This window comes from Neofelis nebulosa, chromosome 3 (assembly GCF_028018385.1).
Source record: "Neofelis nebulosa isolate mNeoNeb1 chromosome 3, mNeoNeb1.pri, whole genome shotgun sequence".
In the NCBI taxonomy this organism is placed as follows: Eukaryota; Metazoa; Chordata; class Mammalia; order Carnivora; family Felidae; genus Neofelis; species Neofelis nebulosa.
This window is the reverse complement of record NC_080784.1, coordinates 145,296,333-145,315,753: the sequence shown is the minus strand read 5'-3', so window position 1 is coordinate 145,315,753 and position 19,421 is coordinate 145,296,333. Positions and strand designations below refer to the sequence as shown.

At 39.6% G+C, this 19,421-nt stretch overlaps 1 protein-coding gene across 1 annotated transcript in view; it reads right to left on the bottom strand.

Moving 5' to 3' along the window:
• Positions 1-19,421, bottom strand: part of SCARB2 (scavenger receptor class B member 2) — a 76,848-nt gene that overhangs the window by 14,469 nt on the left and 42,958 nt on the right. Inside the window, exons 5-7 of the mRNA XM_058722232.1 lie at positions 15,528-15,619; positions 5,558-5,677; positions 2,709-2,878 (exon numbers count right to left, since the gene is read on the bottom strand). Of these exons, the coding sequence (XP_058578215.1) occupies positions 2,709-2,878; positions 5,558-5,677; positions 15,528-15,619 (382 nt within the window). The remainder of the gene's footprint in view (positions 1-2,708; positions 2,879-5,557; positions 5,678-15,527; positions 15,620-19,421) is intronic.

Genomic DNA, 19,421 nt, shown 5'->3' with positions numbered 1-19,421 from the left:
ATGTTGTGCACCTGAAACTAATATAATGCAGTATGTCATATATATTTCAATAAGATTTTTTTAAAAAAAGGCACAAATAGGAAAACAAGTTATTAAAGGAAACCTACTGTAGATTACGCTATTGAAGAAGAGAGAGGGATCCAATAATTGCTGCCATGGAAACATATATTTGGAGAAGTTAACTTATTGCCAAATAATTTAGATTTGCTTACATATCTACTAGCCATGGCTCAAGATACATATCATCTGTCACATCCATGTGTTTTGTTTAGGAAGAAACTGTTCACTAAACAGTTTCACAAAGCCATAGTTTCCTTCTTTGTGACCTACAATGATCTTTAAAATGTATTTTCAAAGATTTATTAAGAATTCAGTAAGGGCCAGACACCGTCTTGGGTGTTTTGTATACATTATGTCTAACCTTCCCTCAGCTTTCCAAGGAAGTTATCATCACCCCCATATTACAGATTAGAAGACTGAAGTCTAGAATCCTCCTTAATCACCTTGGCTAACATGCTAACAAACAGAATCTGAATCAAACCCAGATCTACTGACTCCAGAGCACTCACTCATCCCACAATCCAAAATGTTGTCCGGGGGGATTCAAAACCCTTGAGGATAATTCTAGAGAGTTTAACTTTTCCGTCCACATCTGGGAATACATAAGATGCAAGAGAAATGGACTGTAGTTGTTGAGTGTTGCCAAGTAGAATCTTTGTTGACTCTAACATCAACTTTTTGAGGAAGCAGAATGTTAACGAAACAATGAGAAAAAATACGTCTGCATTTGCACCTTGAGCCAGAGGCACATGGACTAAGTGGGCAGGGCGCTATTTCAGGGCCATTCCCCCAGTAAGAAAGCAGGAGAGGGCAGAAGCAGGCACTTGTTCCCATTTGCCTTTGGTCTTATCTCCACTGTCCCCGCACAGTGGTTCCCAACTGCCTAGGCACCATCTTTATGAGAATCACCTGGAGCTCATGTTAAAAATACAGGTTCTGGGGCCTAGTATGTGGGCCCTGGGACATATATTTTTAAGAACCCTCCAGATAATCCTCATGCAAGGCCAGGTTTTGAAGCCACTGCTCTATCAGACAAAGACAGTGAGGTATACTGCTGACTGAAGACTTACCCCAAAAGGAGATTTTTCAAGAAAATTAGGTAAGAGGGGAAAAAATTAGCACATTACTTTATTTAGGAGATAAAGACAACTTTATTCAGGAGAGAGAGGTTACAAAATTTCTCCAAAGAAACTTTAAAGAGGAATTGTAGCCTAAGAAGTATCACAGTAGCAACAGGAGAAGTCCCTAAGTTCTAGTAGGGATTTTCTCAGAAATAAGAATTTTATAAAAATCATCTTCCCTGTCTGAGCTCTGGTTTCCACAATTATAAAAAGAGGCCTCTGGATGCCAATCTAGTAAGAATACTGTGAATAATTTTGCAACATATGATTGTTAAAGTTAGTTCTTAAGATGAAGAAAAGGCTTTTGTTAATGATAATCAGTTCGTGCTTTACATGTATTAACTAAATGTAAATATGTAAACCACTTAGAACAATGACTAGTGAACAGTGATTTGTGTAAGTGCTCAGTGAACATGAGCCATTATCACTATTAAGACTTCTAGGGGTGACCGGCTGGCTCAGTCGGTTAAGCATCTGACTTTAGCTCAGGTCATGATCTCGCGATTCATGAGTTTGAGTTCTGTGTTAGGCTCTGTGCTGACAGTTTGGAGCCTGGAGCCTGCTTCGGATTCTGTGTCTTTCTCTCTGACCCTCCCCTGCTCATGCTCCCTCTTTCTCTCTCTCTTAAAAATAAACATTAAAAAAAAAAAAAAGACTTCTAAACTACTGCGCAGAAAGAACACAACAGGGCATTCTAGAAATATGAAGCATTACACAAGAGAAAGAAGAAAGGAACAGAGGAACTACAAAACTGCCAGAAAATAATGAACAAAATGCCAATAAGTCTATACTTAGCAATAATTACTTTAAATGTAAATGGACTAAACTCTTCAATTAAAAGACAGAGTGGCTGAATGGATAAAAATGTAAGACCCATCCATATGCTGCTTAAAGAGACTCACTTCAGATGCAAGGACACACACAGACTGAAAGTAAAGGGAAGAAAAAAGATGTTCCATGCAACTGGAAATCAAAAGAAAGCTGGGGTAGCTATAATTACATCAGACAAAATAGACTTAAAATTTTTTTTTAATGTTTATTGATTTTTGAGAGAGATAGATATAGAGCATAAGTGGGGGAGGGGCAGAGAGAGAGAGGGAGATACAGAATCCGAAGAAGGCTCCAGGCTCTGAGCTGTCAGTACAGAGACCAACGTGGGGCTCAAACTCACAAACCGTGAGATCATGACCTGAGCCGAAATCAAGAGTCGACACTTAACTGACTGAGCCACCCAGGCATCCCTGCAGTGATCATTTTATAATACATACAAATATTGAATTGTTGCATTGTATACTGAAACTAATAAAATGTTATATGTCAATTAAACCTTAATTGAAAAAAAAAACAAGCATTACAGAAAAGCCAGTAATTTTTTTTTTTTTTTACCATTCTATAGCCATATTGTGAAATATTATTCTTGAAAAGCCAGAATCACTCTTTCGTTTGGGCTGACAACATACTTTTATTGAAGAACACTAACCCTTCATTCTAGACACTCATAAGTATGTCCCTTCTCTGAGCTCTTACCATTCTTGCAGATGCTGATATTCAAAACTCCTGAGCCCAGGCAGTTTCCTTTAGGTATACAGAAGCCGGCGTTGTCCGAGGTATTGGCTAGTACTTCTCCAGGCACCTTATACCGAAAAGCAGGCAGTCCCTGCACACTCTCAAAGTCACTGAAGGTTATATACACTGATCTGTTAGGAAGGAAGAATGAAAAGTCAGTGTGGGCTCTGGTCAGTGTAACTGGCCCCGAACCAGTAAGTTAACAACCGTTCTCAGGTACAACATGGTTAAAGCTTACAGGGTAAAGCGGTAAACGAAGCTACAAAAGAAAGTTTGAAAGGAACTCAACCCACTCAGTGCAGACGGTGAATCATAACGAAATTTGTTTAAGAGGTAGCAACTGTAGTAACAGCCAAACAAGGCCAAGAAAAAAAAAAATGTGTGGTAGGATATTAAGATGACATTTAGGATGGAGCCTCACATCGAAAGAAATAAAAGAGTCGTCTAGACCAGCATGGACACGTGCCAGCGTGGATGAAGCAGAAGCAAGGGCAGAGGCAAAGCAAAAGCAGAAAAGGTCACAAAGGGCTCGGCTGGGTAGATTTTGTAAACACTTGAAAAGCGCCCCATTAGACAGATCTTTGATTTGAATGTATACTGATACCCATTTACCTCAAATAAAAATAGTGTCCATGTTCTGGAATTCATTTCAATGTTTATTATTTCAGCCATTTATTTCAACGGAGTTCAACTTAATTTTGTCTTGAGTCCTTACTGAGCGTCAGTGATCGCACATAATACTAACCACCCTTGTATTTGCATAGCGCCTGAGTGACAGAGCACTCTGACAGACACTGTCTCAAGTGGTCCTTCATCTGAAGCCCAAAGGAATTGCTTTCTGGGTCTGGCTTTTTCATCTTTGAACCAGAGGTGGGATATGTCTCGCAGGGTTTGGGACAACATGGGAGCTGCCTCCCAGTCACATCCCACCCCTATAGCATTTCCTAAATAAAATATTTTAGGCAAACGGAAAAATAGAGAAAGTATTATAATAAATACCTTTTACAACAAATACTAGCCAGGTAAATAAAAAATATATTATGGCTATAACTGCAGCCGTCTGTATAACACTCCTGATTCCAATCCTCCTGATTCCAGTCCTCTGCATCCCCAGAGGTAGCCACTGTCCTGAACTTGGGGTTCATCCCTCCCTTGCCGGTGTTCATCCTTTCACAAATGTACACATTCATAAACAACATGTGGCATCGTCTGCTACTTTTATGTGTTCTATACACAGTACACCGTGTTCTTTTCCTGTAATTTGCTTTTTCATTTAACATCATTGAGACTTATAATATTGATATAATATCTCATTATTGAGATTTATAATATTACATAGTCTGATTCTTACATTTTAAATCTTACATGATATTACATCATATGAATACACAATTTGTTTATATTCTTTTTATAGAGACTTAGATTGCTTCCAATTTTTCACTACTAAGAGTGTGATGCAATGGACTTTTCTGTGTATGCCTCCTTACACGTCTATATAAGGGTTCTTCAGGCCAGCGAGCTTATGTAGGAGAAGAGTGAAGCACCATGGAGTTTGCATGTCTTTGGCTTTACTAATAATTACCAAATGGCCCTTCAAAAGTGGTTATGCCAGATAAGAATGTGTTTCCTCTGTGCCAAATCTTTTAACGAGCCTCCTACTACCTTTCCAGTTTGTCTTACTTCACTCACTGCATTCAAATGCATTTTCTGTTCCTTCAGTCCTCCCACAAATATGTATGGACAAGGGCAGCCAGCTAGAGGGGGGCTGTGGTATTTCTGTGGGAGAGCTGGAAGGGTGTGAACCATGGCACAGGCAGCAGGGACGGACAGGTGGGGGCCAATACAAGAGCTATTTCTGAGAAGGCATCCCAGCACCTGGTAGCAGATTCTATGCAGGAGAGGAAGGAGATTTATAGTATCGACAATATTTCTGGCAGGGCTGGCTGGGTAGGTGGTGCAATTATGTAAGCTATGAAACACCACCAGAACAGCAATTCTTGATAATATTGAATCAACAGCATCAAATGCAGCTAGGTCACTTGGGAATTTGAGAAGTTTCACAAAAAGCCTGGCTTGGGTGAGTGGGGCGGATATGGAGACTATATGAGTCAGACATTCATTTGGGTAGTTTGAGGGTGAAGGGCGGAGAAAGGGCAATGGTGATGGGGGGAATGGGAATCAGGGTGGAGAGCAGGATGCCTTCTTCCCAAATAGGAGCCATAATCATGAAGGACCAGGTGGAGAGAGAGAGAGAGCGAGCTTACGGGGCAAGTGAGAGCAGGAATGATCTAAGGGAAGGTGATAGCTAATACCTATAAACTCTGAAATAGGGACAGCAGTTTGATTTATTTATCTTCTATACAGAGGTTATCTGTTGACTGGAAGAAGACCAGGTCAAGTTTCATGCTTGACAGAGCATATCATAATAACTCAGAGCCATCACTTAACATTGTTTACTCTCTGACATGCCCTGGGCTAAGTGCTCTACTAACTGTAACTCATTTGTCCTCATATAACAACTCCTAAGGTAGACAGCTATCCTTCTTTTACCAATGAGGAAAGTGAGGCACAGAGTGGTTGAATAACTTTCCCAAGGTCACTGAGCTGTAAGTGTTGGAGCTGGTATTCAAACCAGCCAATGCAGTCAGGCTCTGGAGCCTGTGAACCACTATACCACACTGTCTCTCAATATGCCATCAGCATTTATCACTGATTAAGCACAAATGGCCATGCCTGTTAAGGGTAGCTGCATATATTCCTCACATTTTGAGGGGTTTTGTAGTCAAATAACCTATTTATAAAGTCCTTACCTGCAAAACTCAGATGGGAAGACATAAAGAATTTCATCTTTGTTTATTAACGGGTGAAAAGAATCTCCGTCTGTTCCATTAATCATATTGCACTTGTCCGTTGTCCACCAGTCAAGTGACCTGGAATTGATACGCACAAGAAAGGGTCAAGATGACCAAATTTTTACATTTTTTTAATGTTTATTTATTTTTGAGAGAGAGAGAGAGAGAGAGACAGAAAGAATGAGCTGAGAAGGGGCAGAGAGAGAGGGAGACACAGAATCTGAAGTAGGCTCCAGGTTCAGAGCTGTCAGCATAGAGTTCGATGCGGGGCTTGACCCCATGAACTGTGAGATCATGACCTGAGCCAAAGTCCAGCACTTAACTGACTGAGCCACCCAGGTGCCCCAAGATGATCAAATTTGACTTGAGAGTTTTTTTCAGATGGTCAAGACTTTTCAAGCCTTAATTGGGAGCCAGCTACCCACAGTATCTTATTCATACACAGAAACAAGGGGGGTGCTGGTTAGGGACTGGATCAAGAGGGGGAATAGTAGGCACCTGATCCCCAAATCAGTTTTGATAGAGGCAACATCCAGAAACATCCTCTTCCCTTCCTTCAAAAAAGAGTATCTGATGCAGAGGCTTAAAATACCCATTTTCTTAAAACATTGATTCAATTTAGCATGAACAATAGCCTTGTTCAGAGCTAGCTCACTGACAGGCGACCTCAGGATAGGTATGTTCAGCTCTTAAGGAAGGCATTAAGATGGCAGAGTAGTAGGAGCACCTTAGAGTTGCCGCCTCCCTCAAACACAGCTAGATAAATACCAAATCATTGTGAACACCCAGGAAATCCATCTGAGACTGAGAGAACAAAGTGCACAACTATAGGGAGAAAAGAGGCCACATTGTGGAAGGTAGGAGGTGTGGAGATGTGATCTGGGGGAGAAAAGAATCACTGGTGCTGCGGAGGGGAGGGAGCTCTGATGAGAGAGAGAGAGAGGGAAAGAGAGGGAAAGAGAGAGAGAGACAGAGAGACAACACAGCATGCAGGGCATTGCACAAGAAAAACACTTCCCCAAGACCATTGATGGGGAAAATGAGAGGGGCTGATAACTGCAAGATTTTATAAGCAGTGGAGCCCAAAGTCTGAAGTTTCAGAGGTCTGTGTCACCCCGGGGATGGAGACTGGTGGTTGTAGAGGTGCTCCTGTGGGGAAGGAACGCAGAGGCCCGGGAACAGACAGTGTGCTCTGAGGACCCCCTGGGTCACACTGGGAGAGACAGTTCCCCTTCCTGGACAAAAGAGCCGGTGGGCCCCACTGAGCTGCCCCATTCATTAGCAGAGGAGCAGAGGTGCCTGCTGAGGGCAGATAACTGAGACACTGACTTTTTGCTGCGCTTTACCATAAACTCCAACCCTCATGCCTTCAAGTGACTGCCCTTCTGGGACAAACCGGCACCAGCCACAGTACAGTGAGACCCTCTCCCAGAGGATTAGTGTGGGTCCATGCCACTCTGGGTCCCTAAAACTTGGGAGTTTTGAAACCCAGCAGGCACACCGGAGCACTGTGTTGCCATGTGGGCAGATGGCTGGGACACAGACAGGGTGAAGCAGGGATCTGAGGGAAGCCTGGGACAAATGAGGGAGAGATTGTTTGCTCTTCTGTGAGGGCTTCCTGAAGAACAGCAGGCATGAACTCCCCTCTCCAGGGATGAGAGCTGGCTGACGCCATTTTTCACTGCACCCATCAGCACAGACAGACTTCAGAGAGAGGCACAATGCCCACAGTAGAGGCTTGAGCCTCATACACTAAGCCCTGCTCCACTGCACTCTGCAGATGTTTTTGGTTTGTTTTGCTTTGTTTTGTGTTTTACTAGGACAAGTGTCACTGAGAGCCAGAGCAGCAGTAGGCTCCTCCCCCAGGAGACTAGCACAAACCCCTTGCACCCACCAGGTCTACTGACCACAGAATGCTGCAGAGTTTCAGTCTAGGGGATATAGGATCTAGCCTCTTGACAAGCAGACCAAAATACACTAATTAAAACTTGCCACACAGTGGACAAGGTCCAAACACTCCCCATTCTGCAAGGAGAAATTCTGCAGAAGACTGATCTGAGGGAAAGAGCTGCCAAAACACAACAGCAGATAACACACAACATACACCAGAAACATTTTCTGAAGCATCAGGCACTAGGCAGAATAGAATGTCTTTTTAATATAGACATTACTTGAGCCAAATCATAAGAGACTCTTAAAAACTGAGAATAAACTGAGGATTGATGGGGGTGGGAGAGAGGGGAAAGTGGGTGTTGGGCATCGAGGAGGGCACCTATTGGGATGAGCACCAGGTGTTGTATGGAAACCAATCTGACCTTAAAATTCATTTAAAAAAATAATACAGACATTACTGTCAGGAGTGGGAAACATAACAGGTTTTCCTAATACACAGAAGACAGACACCTAGACAAAATGCCAAGATGGAGGAATTCATCCCAAAAGAAAGAACAAGAAGTATAGAAAAGTATGAGAAAAGTATAGAAGATACCAGGGAGAGTTCCTTACCACAGAGATATAAGACCTAAAAACTAGTCAGGCTGAAATAAAAAATGCTATAACTGAGATGCAAAACCAACTGGATGTAATGACCACAAAGATGGAAGAAGCTGATTAAGTGATATAGAGGATAAAGTTATAGAAAATAATGAAGCTGAAAAATAGAGGGAAAGAAAAATATTGGATCACAAATGTAGACTTAGGGAATTCAGTGACTCCATAAAGCATAATAACATTTGTATCATATTAGTCTCAGAAGAAGAAAAAAAAAAAAAAAAAAAAAAAGAAGAGAAGGGAAAGAGTGCAGAAGGTTTATTCGAGTGAATTATAGCCAAAAACTTCCCTCATTTGGGGAAGGAAACAGACATCCAAAACCAAAAGGTACAGGGGCGCCTGGGTGGCGCAGTCGGTTAAGCGTCCGACTTCAGCCAGGTCACGATCTCGCGGTCCGTGAGTTCGAGCCCCGCGTCAGGCTCTGGGCTGATGGCTCGGAGCCTGGAGCCTGTTTCCGATTCTGTGTCTCCCTCTCTCTCTGCCCCTCCCCCGTTCATGCTCTGTCTCTCTCTGTCCCAAAAATAAAAAAATAAAAAAAAATAAAAAAAAAAAAAAAAAAAAAAAAACGTTGAAAAAAAACCAAAAGGTACAGAGAACTCCCATCAAAATCAACAAAAGCAGGCCAACACCAGGACACATCACAGTAAACTTTGCAAAATACGGAGATGAGCAAAAAATCCTGAAAGCAGTAAGGGAAAATAAATCCCTAACCTATAAGGGAAGACAAATAAGGTTAGCAACAGATCTCTCCACAGAAACTTGGCAAGCCAGAAGGGAGTGGCATGATATATTCAATGTGCTGACTGGGAAAAATATGCAGCCAAGAATCCTTTATCCAGCAAGGCTGTCATTCAGAATAGAAGGACAGATAAAGAGTTTCTCAGACAAACAAAAACTAAAGAAGTTCATGACCACTAAACCAGCCCTGCAATAAATAGTAAAGGGGACTCATTGAGTAGGAAAGAAAGGCCAAAAGCAACAAAGACTAGAAAGGAACAGAGAAAATCTCTAGCAACAGCGACTTTAGAGGTAACACAATGGTACTAAATTCTTATTTATCAATAATTACTCTGAATGTAAATGGACTAAATGCTCCAATCAAAAGACATGGGCATCAGATGGATTAAAAAAACAGAAACAAAAAACAAAAAAAAAACCAAGACCCATCTAAATGCTTCCTACGAGAGACCAAGTTTAGACATAAAGACACCTCCAGATTGAAAGTGAGGGAATAAAAAACCAGTTATCATGCTAATGGATGTCCAAAGAAAGCCAGAGTAGCCATACCTGTATCAGACCAACTAGAATTTAAACCAAAGAGTGTAACAAGAAATGAAGGACACTATATCATAATAAAGGGGCCTACCCAACAAGAAGATCTAACAATCATAAATGTTTATGCCCCAACTTGGAAATATGCAAATATATACATCAATCAAAAAAAACACAAAGAAACTCATTGATAACAGTACAATAATGGTAGGGAATTTTTAATACCCCACTTACAGCAGGGACAGATCATCTAAGCAGAAAATCAACAAGTAAACAATGGCTTTGAGTGACACAACAGATGGACTTAACAGATATATTTGGAACATTTCATCCTAAAGCAGCAGAATACACATTATTTTCGAGTGCACATGCAACATTCTCCAGAATAGATTGCATACTGGGTCACAAATCAGGCCTCAACTAGTACAAAAAGACTGAGATCATACCATGCATATTTTCAGACCACAAGGCTATGAAACTTGAAGTCAACCACAAGAAAAAATTTGGAGAGACCATAATACATGGAGGTTAAAGAACATTCTACTAAAGAATGACTGGGTGGCTCAGTCAGTTGAGTGTCCAGTGCTTGATTTCGGCTTGGATCATGATCTTGCAGTTTGTGGCTTCAAGCCCCTCACTGGGCTCTGCACTGATAATGTGGAGCCTGCTTGGGATTCTGTTTCCCTTTCTCTCTGCATCTCCCTCTATTTTTTTCTAAAATGAAAAAATAAACATTAAAACAAAAAAGAATGAATGGGTTAACCAGGAAATTAAAGAAGAAACTTTAAAATACATGGAAGCAAATGAAAATGAAAACATGACAGTCCAAAATCTCTGGGATGTAGTAAAAGCTGTCATAGGAGGGAAGTATATAGCAATACAGGCCTATCAAGAAACAAGAAAAGTCTCAAATATACAACCTAACTTTACACTTAAAGGAGCCAGAAAAGAAACGGCAAATAAAGCCTAAAGGCAGCAGAAGAAGGGAAATAATAAAGATTTGAGCAGAAATAAATGATAGACAAACAAACAAACAAACAAACAAAAAACACATTAGAACAGATCAACAAAACTAAGAGCTGGCTCTTGCAAAGAATTAATAAAATCAATAAACCCCTAGCCATACTTATCAAAAAGAAAACAGAAAGGACCTAAATAAATAAAATCATGAATGAAGGAGGAGACCTCACAACCAACACCACAGAAACACAATTATAAGAGAATATTATGAAAAACGATATGCCAACAAACTGGGCAATATGGAAAAAAATGGAGAAACTCCAATAAACACATAAATGAGCAAAGATACAACAAGAAGAAATAGAAAATCTGAACAAATTGATCACCAGCAAAGAAACTGAATCAAATAAAAAAATCTCCCAACAAACAAAAGTCCAGGGCCATATGGCTTTCCAGGGGAATTCTACCAAACATTTAAAAAAGAGTGAAATCAAACTGTTTCAAAAAATATAAATGGAAGGAAAATTTCCAAACTCATTCTATGAGGCCAGCATTACCTTGATTCCAAAACCAGGACGAAGGGAGAATTCTCCACTAAAAGGGAGAATTACAGGCCAATATCCCTGATGAGCACAGATGTAAAAATTCTCAGTAAGATACTAGTAAACTGAATCCAACTGAACATTAAAAGAACTATTCATCATGATCAAGTGAGATTCATTCCTGGGCTGCAGGGTAGATTCAATATTCAAAAATCAATCAACATGATATACCACATTAATAAAAGAAGACAAGAACTATATGATCCTCTCAAAAGATGCAGCAAAAGCATTTGACAAAATATAGTATCTATTCTTGATAAAAAGCCTTTGGCAAAGTAGTGATAGAGGGAACAATACCTCAACATCATAAAGGCCATGTAGGAAAGACTCATAGCTAATACCATCCTCAATGAAGAAAAACTGAAAGCTTTTCCTCTAAGGTCAGGAACAAGACAGGGATGTCCACTCTCAGCAGTGTTATTTAACATAGTACTGGAAGTGCTAGCCTTAGAAATCAGAGAGCAAAAAGAAACAAAAGGCATCCAAATTGGCAAGAAAAAGTCAAACTCTCACTATTTGCAGATGACATGATACCCGATGTAGAAAACCTGAAAGACTCCACCAAAAAACTGATACAGAAATTCAGCAGTCACATGATACAAAATCAATGTACAGAAATCTGTTGCATTTCTATACACCAATAATGAAGCAGCACAAAAAGAGAAATCAAGAAGTTGATCCCATTTACAATTATACTAAAAACCATAAGATACCTAGGAATAAACCTAACCAAAGAGGTAAAAGATCTCTTGGAAATCTATAGATTTCCATATAGTGCATGGAAAACTATAGAAAGCTTATTAAAGAAATTGAAAATGACACAAAGAAATGGAAAAACATTCCATGCTCATGGGTTGGAAGAATAAATGTCGTTAAAATGTCTATACTACCCAAAGCAATCTACACATTTAATGCAATCCTTATGAAAATACCAGCAGCATTTTCCACAGAACTAGATCAAACAATTCTAAAATTTGTATGGAACCATAAAAGACCCCAAATAGCCAAAGCAATCTTGAAAAAGAAAAGCAAAGCTGGAGACATCACAATTCTGACTTTGAGCTTTATTACAAAGCTATAATCATCAAGAGAGTATGGTACTGGCACAAAAACAGACACATAGATAAGTGGAACAGAATAGAAAAACCCAGAAATAGACGCACAACTATATGATCAACTAATCTTTGACAAAGCAGAAAAGAATATTCAATGGAAAAAAGGCATTCTCTTCAACAAATGGTGTTGGGAAAACTGGTTAGCAACATGCAGAAGAATGAAGCTGGACAACTTTCTACATCATACACAAAAATAAATTCAAAACGGATGAAAGACCTAAGTGTGAGACAGGGAACAATCAAAATACTGGGGAAGAACATGGGTAGCAACCTATTTGAAACTGGCCACAGCCACTTCTTGCTAGCCATGTCTCTGGAGGCAAGGGAAACAAAAGCAAAAATGAACTATTGGGACTTCATTATGCCAAAAAGCTTCTGCCCAGTGAAGGAAACAGTCAACAAAACTAAAAGGCAGCCCATTGAATGGGAGAAGATCTTTGCAAATGACCTATCTGATAAAGGGTTAGTATCCAAAATCTATAAAGAACTTATCAAGCTCAACATCCATACAGCAAATAATCCAGTTAAGAAATGGGCAGAAGATATGAACAGACATTTTTCCAAAGAAGAGATCCAGACAGCTAACAGACACATGAAAAGATGCTCACCATCACTCATCATCAGGGAAATATAAATCAAAACCATGATGAGATACCACCTCACATCTGTCAGAATGACTAAAATGGACAACACAGGAAACAACACATGTTGGTGACAATGTGGGGAAAGGGGAACCGTCTTACACTGTTTGTGGGAATGCAAACTGGTGCAGCCACTCTGGAAAACAATATGGAAGTTCCTCAAAAAGTTAAAAATAGAACTACCCTATGACCCAGCAATTGCACTACTATATATTTACCTAAAGGATACAAAAATACTAATTTGAAAGGAGACATACATCCCAATGTTTATAACAGCATTACCAACAATGGCCAAGTAATGGAAAGAGCTCCAATGTCCATTGACTGATGAATGGATAAAGATGTGATGTGATGTGTGTGTGTGTGTGTGTGTGTGTGTGTGTGTATACACATATATATAATGGCATATTACTCAGCCATCAGAAAGAATGAAATCTTGCCATGTGCAACAACATGGATGGAGGTAGAGTGTATTATGCTAAGCAAATAAGTCAGTCCCAGAAAGACAAATATCATGATTTCACTCATATGTGGAATTTAAGAGAACAAAACAGATGAACATAAGAGAAGGGAAAAAAATAAGAGAGAGGGAGGCAACCCATAGGAGACTCTTAACTATAGAGAATATGGGGCGCATGGGTGGCTCAGTTAGTTAAGCATCTGACTTTGGCTCAGGTCATGATCTCACAGTTTGTGAGTTCGAGCCCCGTGTTGGGCTCTGTGCTGACAGCTCAGAGCCTGGAGCCTGCTTCAGATTCTGTGTCTCCCTCTCTCTCTGTCCCTCCCCTGCTTGCTCTCTCTCTCTCTCTCTCTCCCTCTCACAAAAATAATAAATAAATGTTTAAGAAAAAACTATAGAGAACAAACTGAGGGTTGATGGAGGGAGGTGGGGGGGGGATGGGCTAGATGGGCGATGGATATTAAAGAGGGCACTTGTCATGACAAGCACTGGGCATTATATGGAAGTGATGAATCATTAAACTCCACTCCTGGAACCAATATTATTCTATATGTTAACTAGAATTCAAATAAAAACTTAAAATAATAAAAAATAGATGATGGGGATTAAGGAGTGCACAATATAGGTTGTTATAGGGAAGTGATGAATCACTACATTTTACACCTGAAACTAATCTCACGCTGTGTGTCAACTAAGTAGAATTTCAATAAAAATGCACAAGAAAGAAAAAAGAAAAAAATTAATAAAATACATTGGTACATTTAATTAATTACTATAAAGTGATAAACATTCTGCTTATATTTGGCTTCCAGAGAACATGAAACAAGTTGAAGGCAAGAACAGCATGGAAGATGGGTATAATGTATTACAAAATGGGTAACATTACCGTCCTATTTGGGAGGAGAAGAGACAATAGACAACTTTCAATTTTGTCAGCAAAAACTGTTAAGTATGAACCATAAAATCTGAGGGTAGAATAGGCATAAACCAGAAAAAAAGTCCAATATATTAAATAACATATCATTATATTATAATTGTATCAATAATTATATTAAGTATTTAAAAGGATTACACTCTGCTATTGAAAGATTGGGAAGAAAACAACAGATTGAGTTTAAAACAAAATCCAGCTATATCCTATTTACACCTAAATTTCCCTGTGGCCAGAAGCCTGATCATCCAGGGGCAACACTGTTCCCAGTTTCTCACATATTCTTTCAGGGATCTTATCTATTTTGGTGTATGTGTTTGTCTGTGTGTGTACACATGCACAAATATACATTTATGTACATGGATATGTGTACTTTTTAAAATTTAAACAAGCTTTTTATTTAAAAACAGTTTGAGAGGTGCCTGGGTATCTCAGTCCGTTGAACATCCGACTTTGGCTCAGGTCATGACCTCAAGGTTCACGAGTTTGAGCCCCAGGTCAGACTCTGTGCTGACAGCTCGGAGTCTGGAGCCTGGTTCAGATTCTTTGTCTCCCTCTCTCTCTGCCTCCACCCCGACCCTGATCATGCTCGCTCTCTCTCCCTCTCTCTCTCAAAAATAAATAAACATTAAAAATATATAAAAATAAAAATAGTTTGAGATTTACAGAAAAATTGTGAAGGTAGTACAGAGGGTTTCCCTATATTCCACACCGTTTTTTTCTGGGAAGCTTGGATATAAATTTAATGTTCAACAACAGAATTCCTCTTGCCTCAGTCCCTAAAGAATTACCCTCTTCTTCTCTCTGAGGTTTCTAATTCCTCTTATAGAAATCATCTTGTCTTATACGTGGCTTTACTACAAACTGCCTCGGCTCCTTTTTAGAAATAGCTTGTTTCTTAGTAATGTTAAAAAAAAACATTTCTGAAATACCATAATGGTGAACTCGAATGTATTTTATCTTTAAAGAAAAACACATAAACAGTACACAATCATAAATTAAATTAAAAAGAGAAACTCTTCCCTGTGCCCCCAAAGTGGTTTTAAAGTATCTGTGTTGCAGCTACACATCAATTCAATGACCACGAGGAAAGTGAAACTTGTTGCCCCTTGTAATTCATGCCCGGCTGAGATCAATCTACAGAGCACTAATATTTCATCTGTAAAGTGTGTTGCCCCAATCCTGATTTCTAAAATAGTAATTATAAAGATATTTTACATATTTATAGAGTGTGACACCCAAAAAATGACAGTGTTAAAATTCTTTTGAAATAACGCGTAAGCAGACGTGCAATTTAAGCAAAAATTTTTTAAATTTAAAATTTTCAAACTTTAAATATATTCAAAAAGTATATTCAAATTTTAAAAATAATTAAAAGTAAAAATCATTACACTTACGTTTTTCCATTCCATTCCACAATCTTTGTAAAGTCAAGGTAATTATCTTCTCCCGTTAGAAAAACATAGTCTCCATCATTAGTCCCATTTTTCTGAAAATAAGTGAACACGATCATTTTAAGAAATTGTGGTGGTTAATTTTACGTGCCAACTTGTCTAGGCTACGGTACCCAGTTGTTTGGTCAAACGCTAATTTAGATGGTGCTATATTTTGTACATGATGAAGATTTACAATCAATTGGCTAAGTAAAAGATTACCAACGATAATGTGGGTGGACTCATGCAATCTGTTGAAGGTTTTAAAAACAAAATCTGAGGTTTGCTGGACAGAAAGGAATTCTCAGTTCTGCAGTGTAGAACTCCTGCCTGAGTTTCTAGCCTGCCAGCCTGTCCTAGGGGTTTCAGACTGGCCACCTGCTGCCCCACAACTGCACAAACCAATTCCTTAATACATATAAATCTCTTGGATAGATAGATACTACAGATGTAGCTAGAGCTCTCCCATTGATTCTGTTTTTCTGGAGAACCCTAATTGATACAGTAACTGAGAAACTTAATCTTCACAAAACTAAGCTAGTTTAGGCTAACTGCTACATAACACTGAAGCAGAACTAAGATATAGAGTGACTGTTCGACTAAATGCCATATTAACCATACTACTACTTTATGGTTTCAAAAAGTTTGAGCCCGATTAAATAATGAACAAAGGATTTGAGGAGACATTTCTTCAAAGAAAATATTCAAATGGCCAACAAGTACACGAAAGGATGCTCAACATCATCCGCCACTAGAGAAATGCAAAGCAAAGCCATAGTACTATTTCACACCCACCAGGATGATGCTAAATTTTTTTTTAAACATAAACAAATAAAGGAAAAGGACAAGCGTTGGTGAGGATGTGGAGAAATTGAGGCCCTTGGGCACTGGTGGTGGGAATGGAAAATGATGCAGCTGCTGTGGACAGTAGTTTGGTGGTTTTTCAAAAAGTTAAACACAAACCCAAAATTCTATGACCCCAAATTCCACTCCTCCCTATATATTCAAGAGAATTCCATTCCAAATATACATCTCAATGTCCATACAAAAACTTGTACACAAATGCTCAGAGCAGCATTATTCATAAGAGCTCACGGCAGAGACAACCCAAATATCCATCAACTGATGAATAAAGTGTGGTATATCCATACAATTGAATATTACTCAGCCATAAAAAGGAATAAAGTGCTGATACATGCTACAACATAGATGAATCTTGTAAACATAATGCTAAATAGAAGAAGTCAGATACAAAGGTCATATATGGTATGATTCCATTTACAGAAATGTTCAATTGCCAGAAATGGTTCCAACCTCTTGGCCACCATTTGTATAATAGTAGGCATGTGTGTTCAGTTTTTTAATTTTATTTTTTGCCTAACCAAGCCAAACTCCATTCCCAAATGCCCTTCCTCTCGGGCTCTGAGGAAGCTCTCACACAGAGAGTTCCTGGCTCTTCTCCTTCAGCCTGGGCCAGCCTGGCCTCCTGCTCAGCACCAGCAGTCTCAGCACCCCACGGGGCAGGTGAGAGGTTGGGCAGGTGTGGGGGGTTACTTATGTTTTGTTTCAAACAAAACAATAATCTTACTTTTCTCTACAAAAGCAAAAACAAAAAAGACACAAACCTTTTAACTATTAAAAAAAATTCTATAGATTCATAGGCAAATCCATAGAGACAGAAAGTATAGATTAGTGGTTGCCAAAGGCTGGTGGAAGGGGAGAAATGAAAGTGACTGCTAACAAATGTGTGGTTTTTTGGGGAGGATGATGAAAATGTTGTAAAATTTGACAGTGGTGGTGGTGGTTGTACAACCTTGTGAATATACTAAAAACCACAAAATTGTACACTTGAAACTGGTGAATTATATGTAAGTGAATTATATGTCAATAATGAAAAATAAGAAAGCATAAGTCCAGGGCCAGGACCCTACTGTAGGTTAGCTGCAACAAAAGAAAGTTGTATTAATATAGTCCCATTATTTCTTTCTTTAAAAAAAAAAAGTTTTTTAACATTGATTTATTATTGAGAGACAGAGCATGAGAATGGGAGGGGCAGAGAGAGGAGGAGACACAGAATCCGAAGCAGGCTCCAGGCTCTGAGCTGTCAGCACAGAGCCCGACGCGGGGCTCGAACTCACAAACCGCGAGATCGTGACCTGAGCCGAAGTCGGATGCTCAACCAACCGAGCCACCCAGGCGCCCCTGTCTCTTTCTTTTTTTAAGTTTGTTTATTTATTTTGAGAGAGAAAGAGAGACAGAGTGTGCACATGTGCACGTATGAGCAGGGGAGGGGCAGCGAGAGGGAGAGAGAGGATCCCAAGTAGGCTCTGCACTCATAGCATGGCTTAATCCTACGAACCATGAGATTGTGACCTGAGCCGAAGCCAAGAGTCAGAAGATTAACCAACTGAGCCACCCAGGCGCCCCAATATATACTTGGGGCTTTCAAGAGAGCTTTCTTCACTTATATATTCTCTCCAAGTTATACTTCTTAAGGGCACATACAGATAATCTATACAACTTTACAAATTCTTTATGTGAGGTTGGAGCTTTGATATCTGGGAAATAGCATGGGTGCTAGTTCCTCTATAATAATAAAGTAATAAGAGTTAACAATTATTGAATATTTATAATATTCCTGGCACTGGTCTAAAATTATAATATGAATTATCTCATGAAATCCTCAGAACCACCACATAAAGCAGTGTGGTAGACAGAAATACGTCCACATTCTAATCCCCAGAACCTGTGAATACGTTGCCTAACATGGCAAAAGGACTTCGCAGATGTGATTAAGTTAAGGATCTTGAGATGGGAAGAGTATCCTGGATTACCTGGGTGGACCCAGGTACTCCAAGTTTTCTTACAAAGAGGCAAGGGGCCAGGTCAGAGCAGTAGGTGTGATGACAAGCAGAGGTCAGACAAAGAGACTGTGAAGATGTTTCCCTTTTGGTTTGGCAATGGTGAAAGGGGTGCCCGCCAAAAAAAGGCAGGCTGCCTCTAGAAGCTGTGAAATTCAAGGAAGTGGATTTTCCCTTAGAGCCTCCAGAAGGAACACAGCCCCGACAACACCCTGATTTTATGGCTATTGAGATCTAGAACTGGAAGATGATAATTATATTTGTGCTGTTTTAAGCCCCTAAATTTATGGCCATGGGTAAAAGCAGCAACGGGAAACTAATACAGACATGCACCATTTTACCCTCATTCTATAGATGAGAAATCTGAAGCAAGGAGAAGTTAAATAACTTGTCCGGATCACTCAGCCAGCAAATGGTGGAGCTAGGTAGGACTGAAGCCCAGCTATGTAACCCCACACTCCACGGGCCGATCTGCTTACCAGGCTGTGGGCCTCATTCATTTATTAGCAACCACTTAGTGAATGCCTACCACGTATCTAGCACTGTATATCAGTGAACAAAATGGACACAAATTGCTGCCTTTGTGGTGCATCCACTCTAATACCATTATTATAATTGTTTTCATTTTTTAATGTTTATTATTAAATGCATATGATGTGACAGGCACTTTGTAGACAAACTAAGAATAATAAAATAACCAAAGACTGTTTTACTTTCATTGCTCTCGGCTATCTTTGGAGGTTTTTCACAGATATATTTTTGGGTATTAACACAGATGCATTTTGGGATAACAAGTTGATGCAATGTACTTGTGTTCTATTTTCTTTTTAAAATAGGTTTTTCAGGGTGCCAGGGTAGCTCAGTCGGTTAAGCATCTGACTTCAGCTCAGGTCACGATCCTGTGGTCCGTGAGTTTGAGCCCCACGTCAGGCTCTGTGCTAACAGCTCAGAGCCTGGAGCCTGCTTCAGGTTCTGTGTCTCCCTCTCTGCCCCTCCT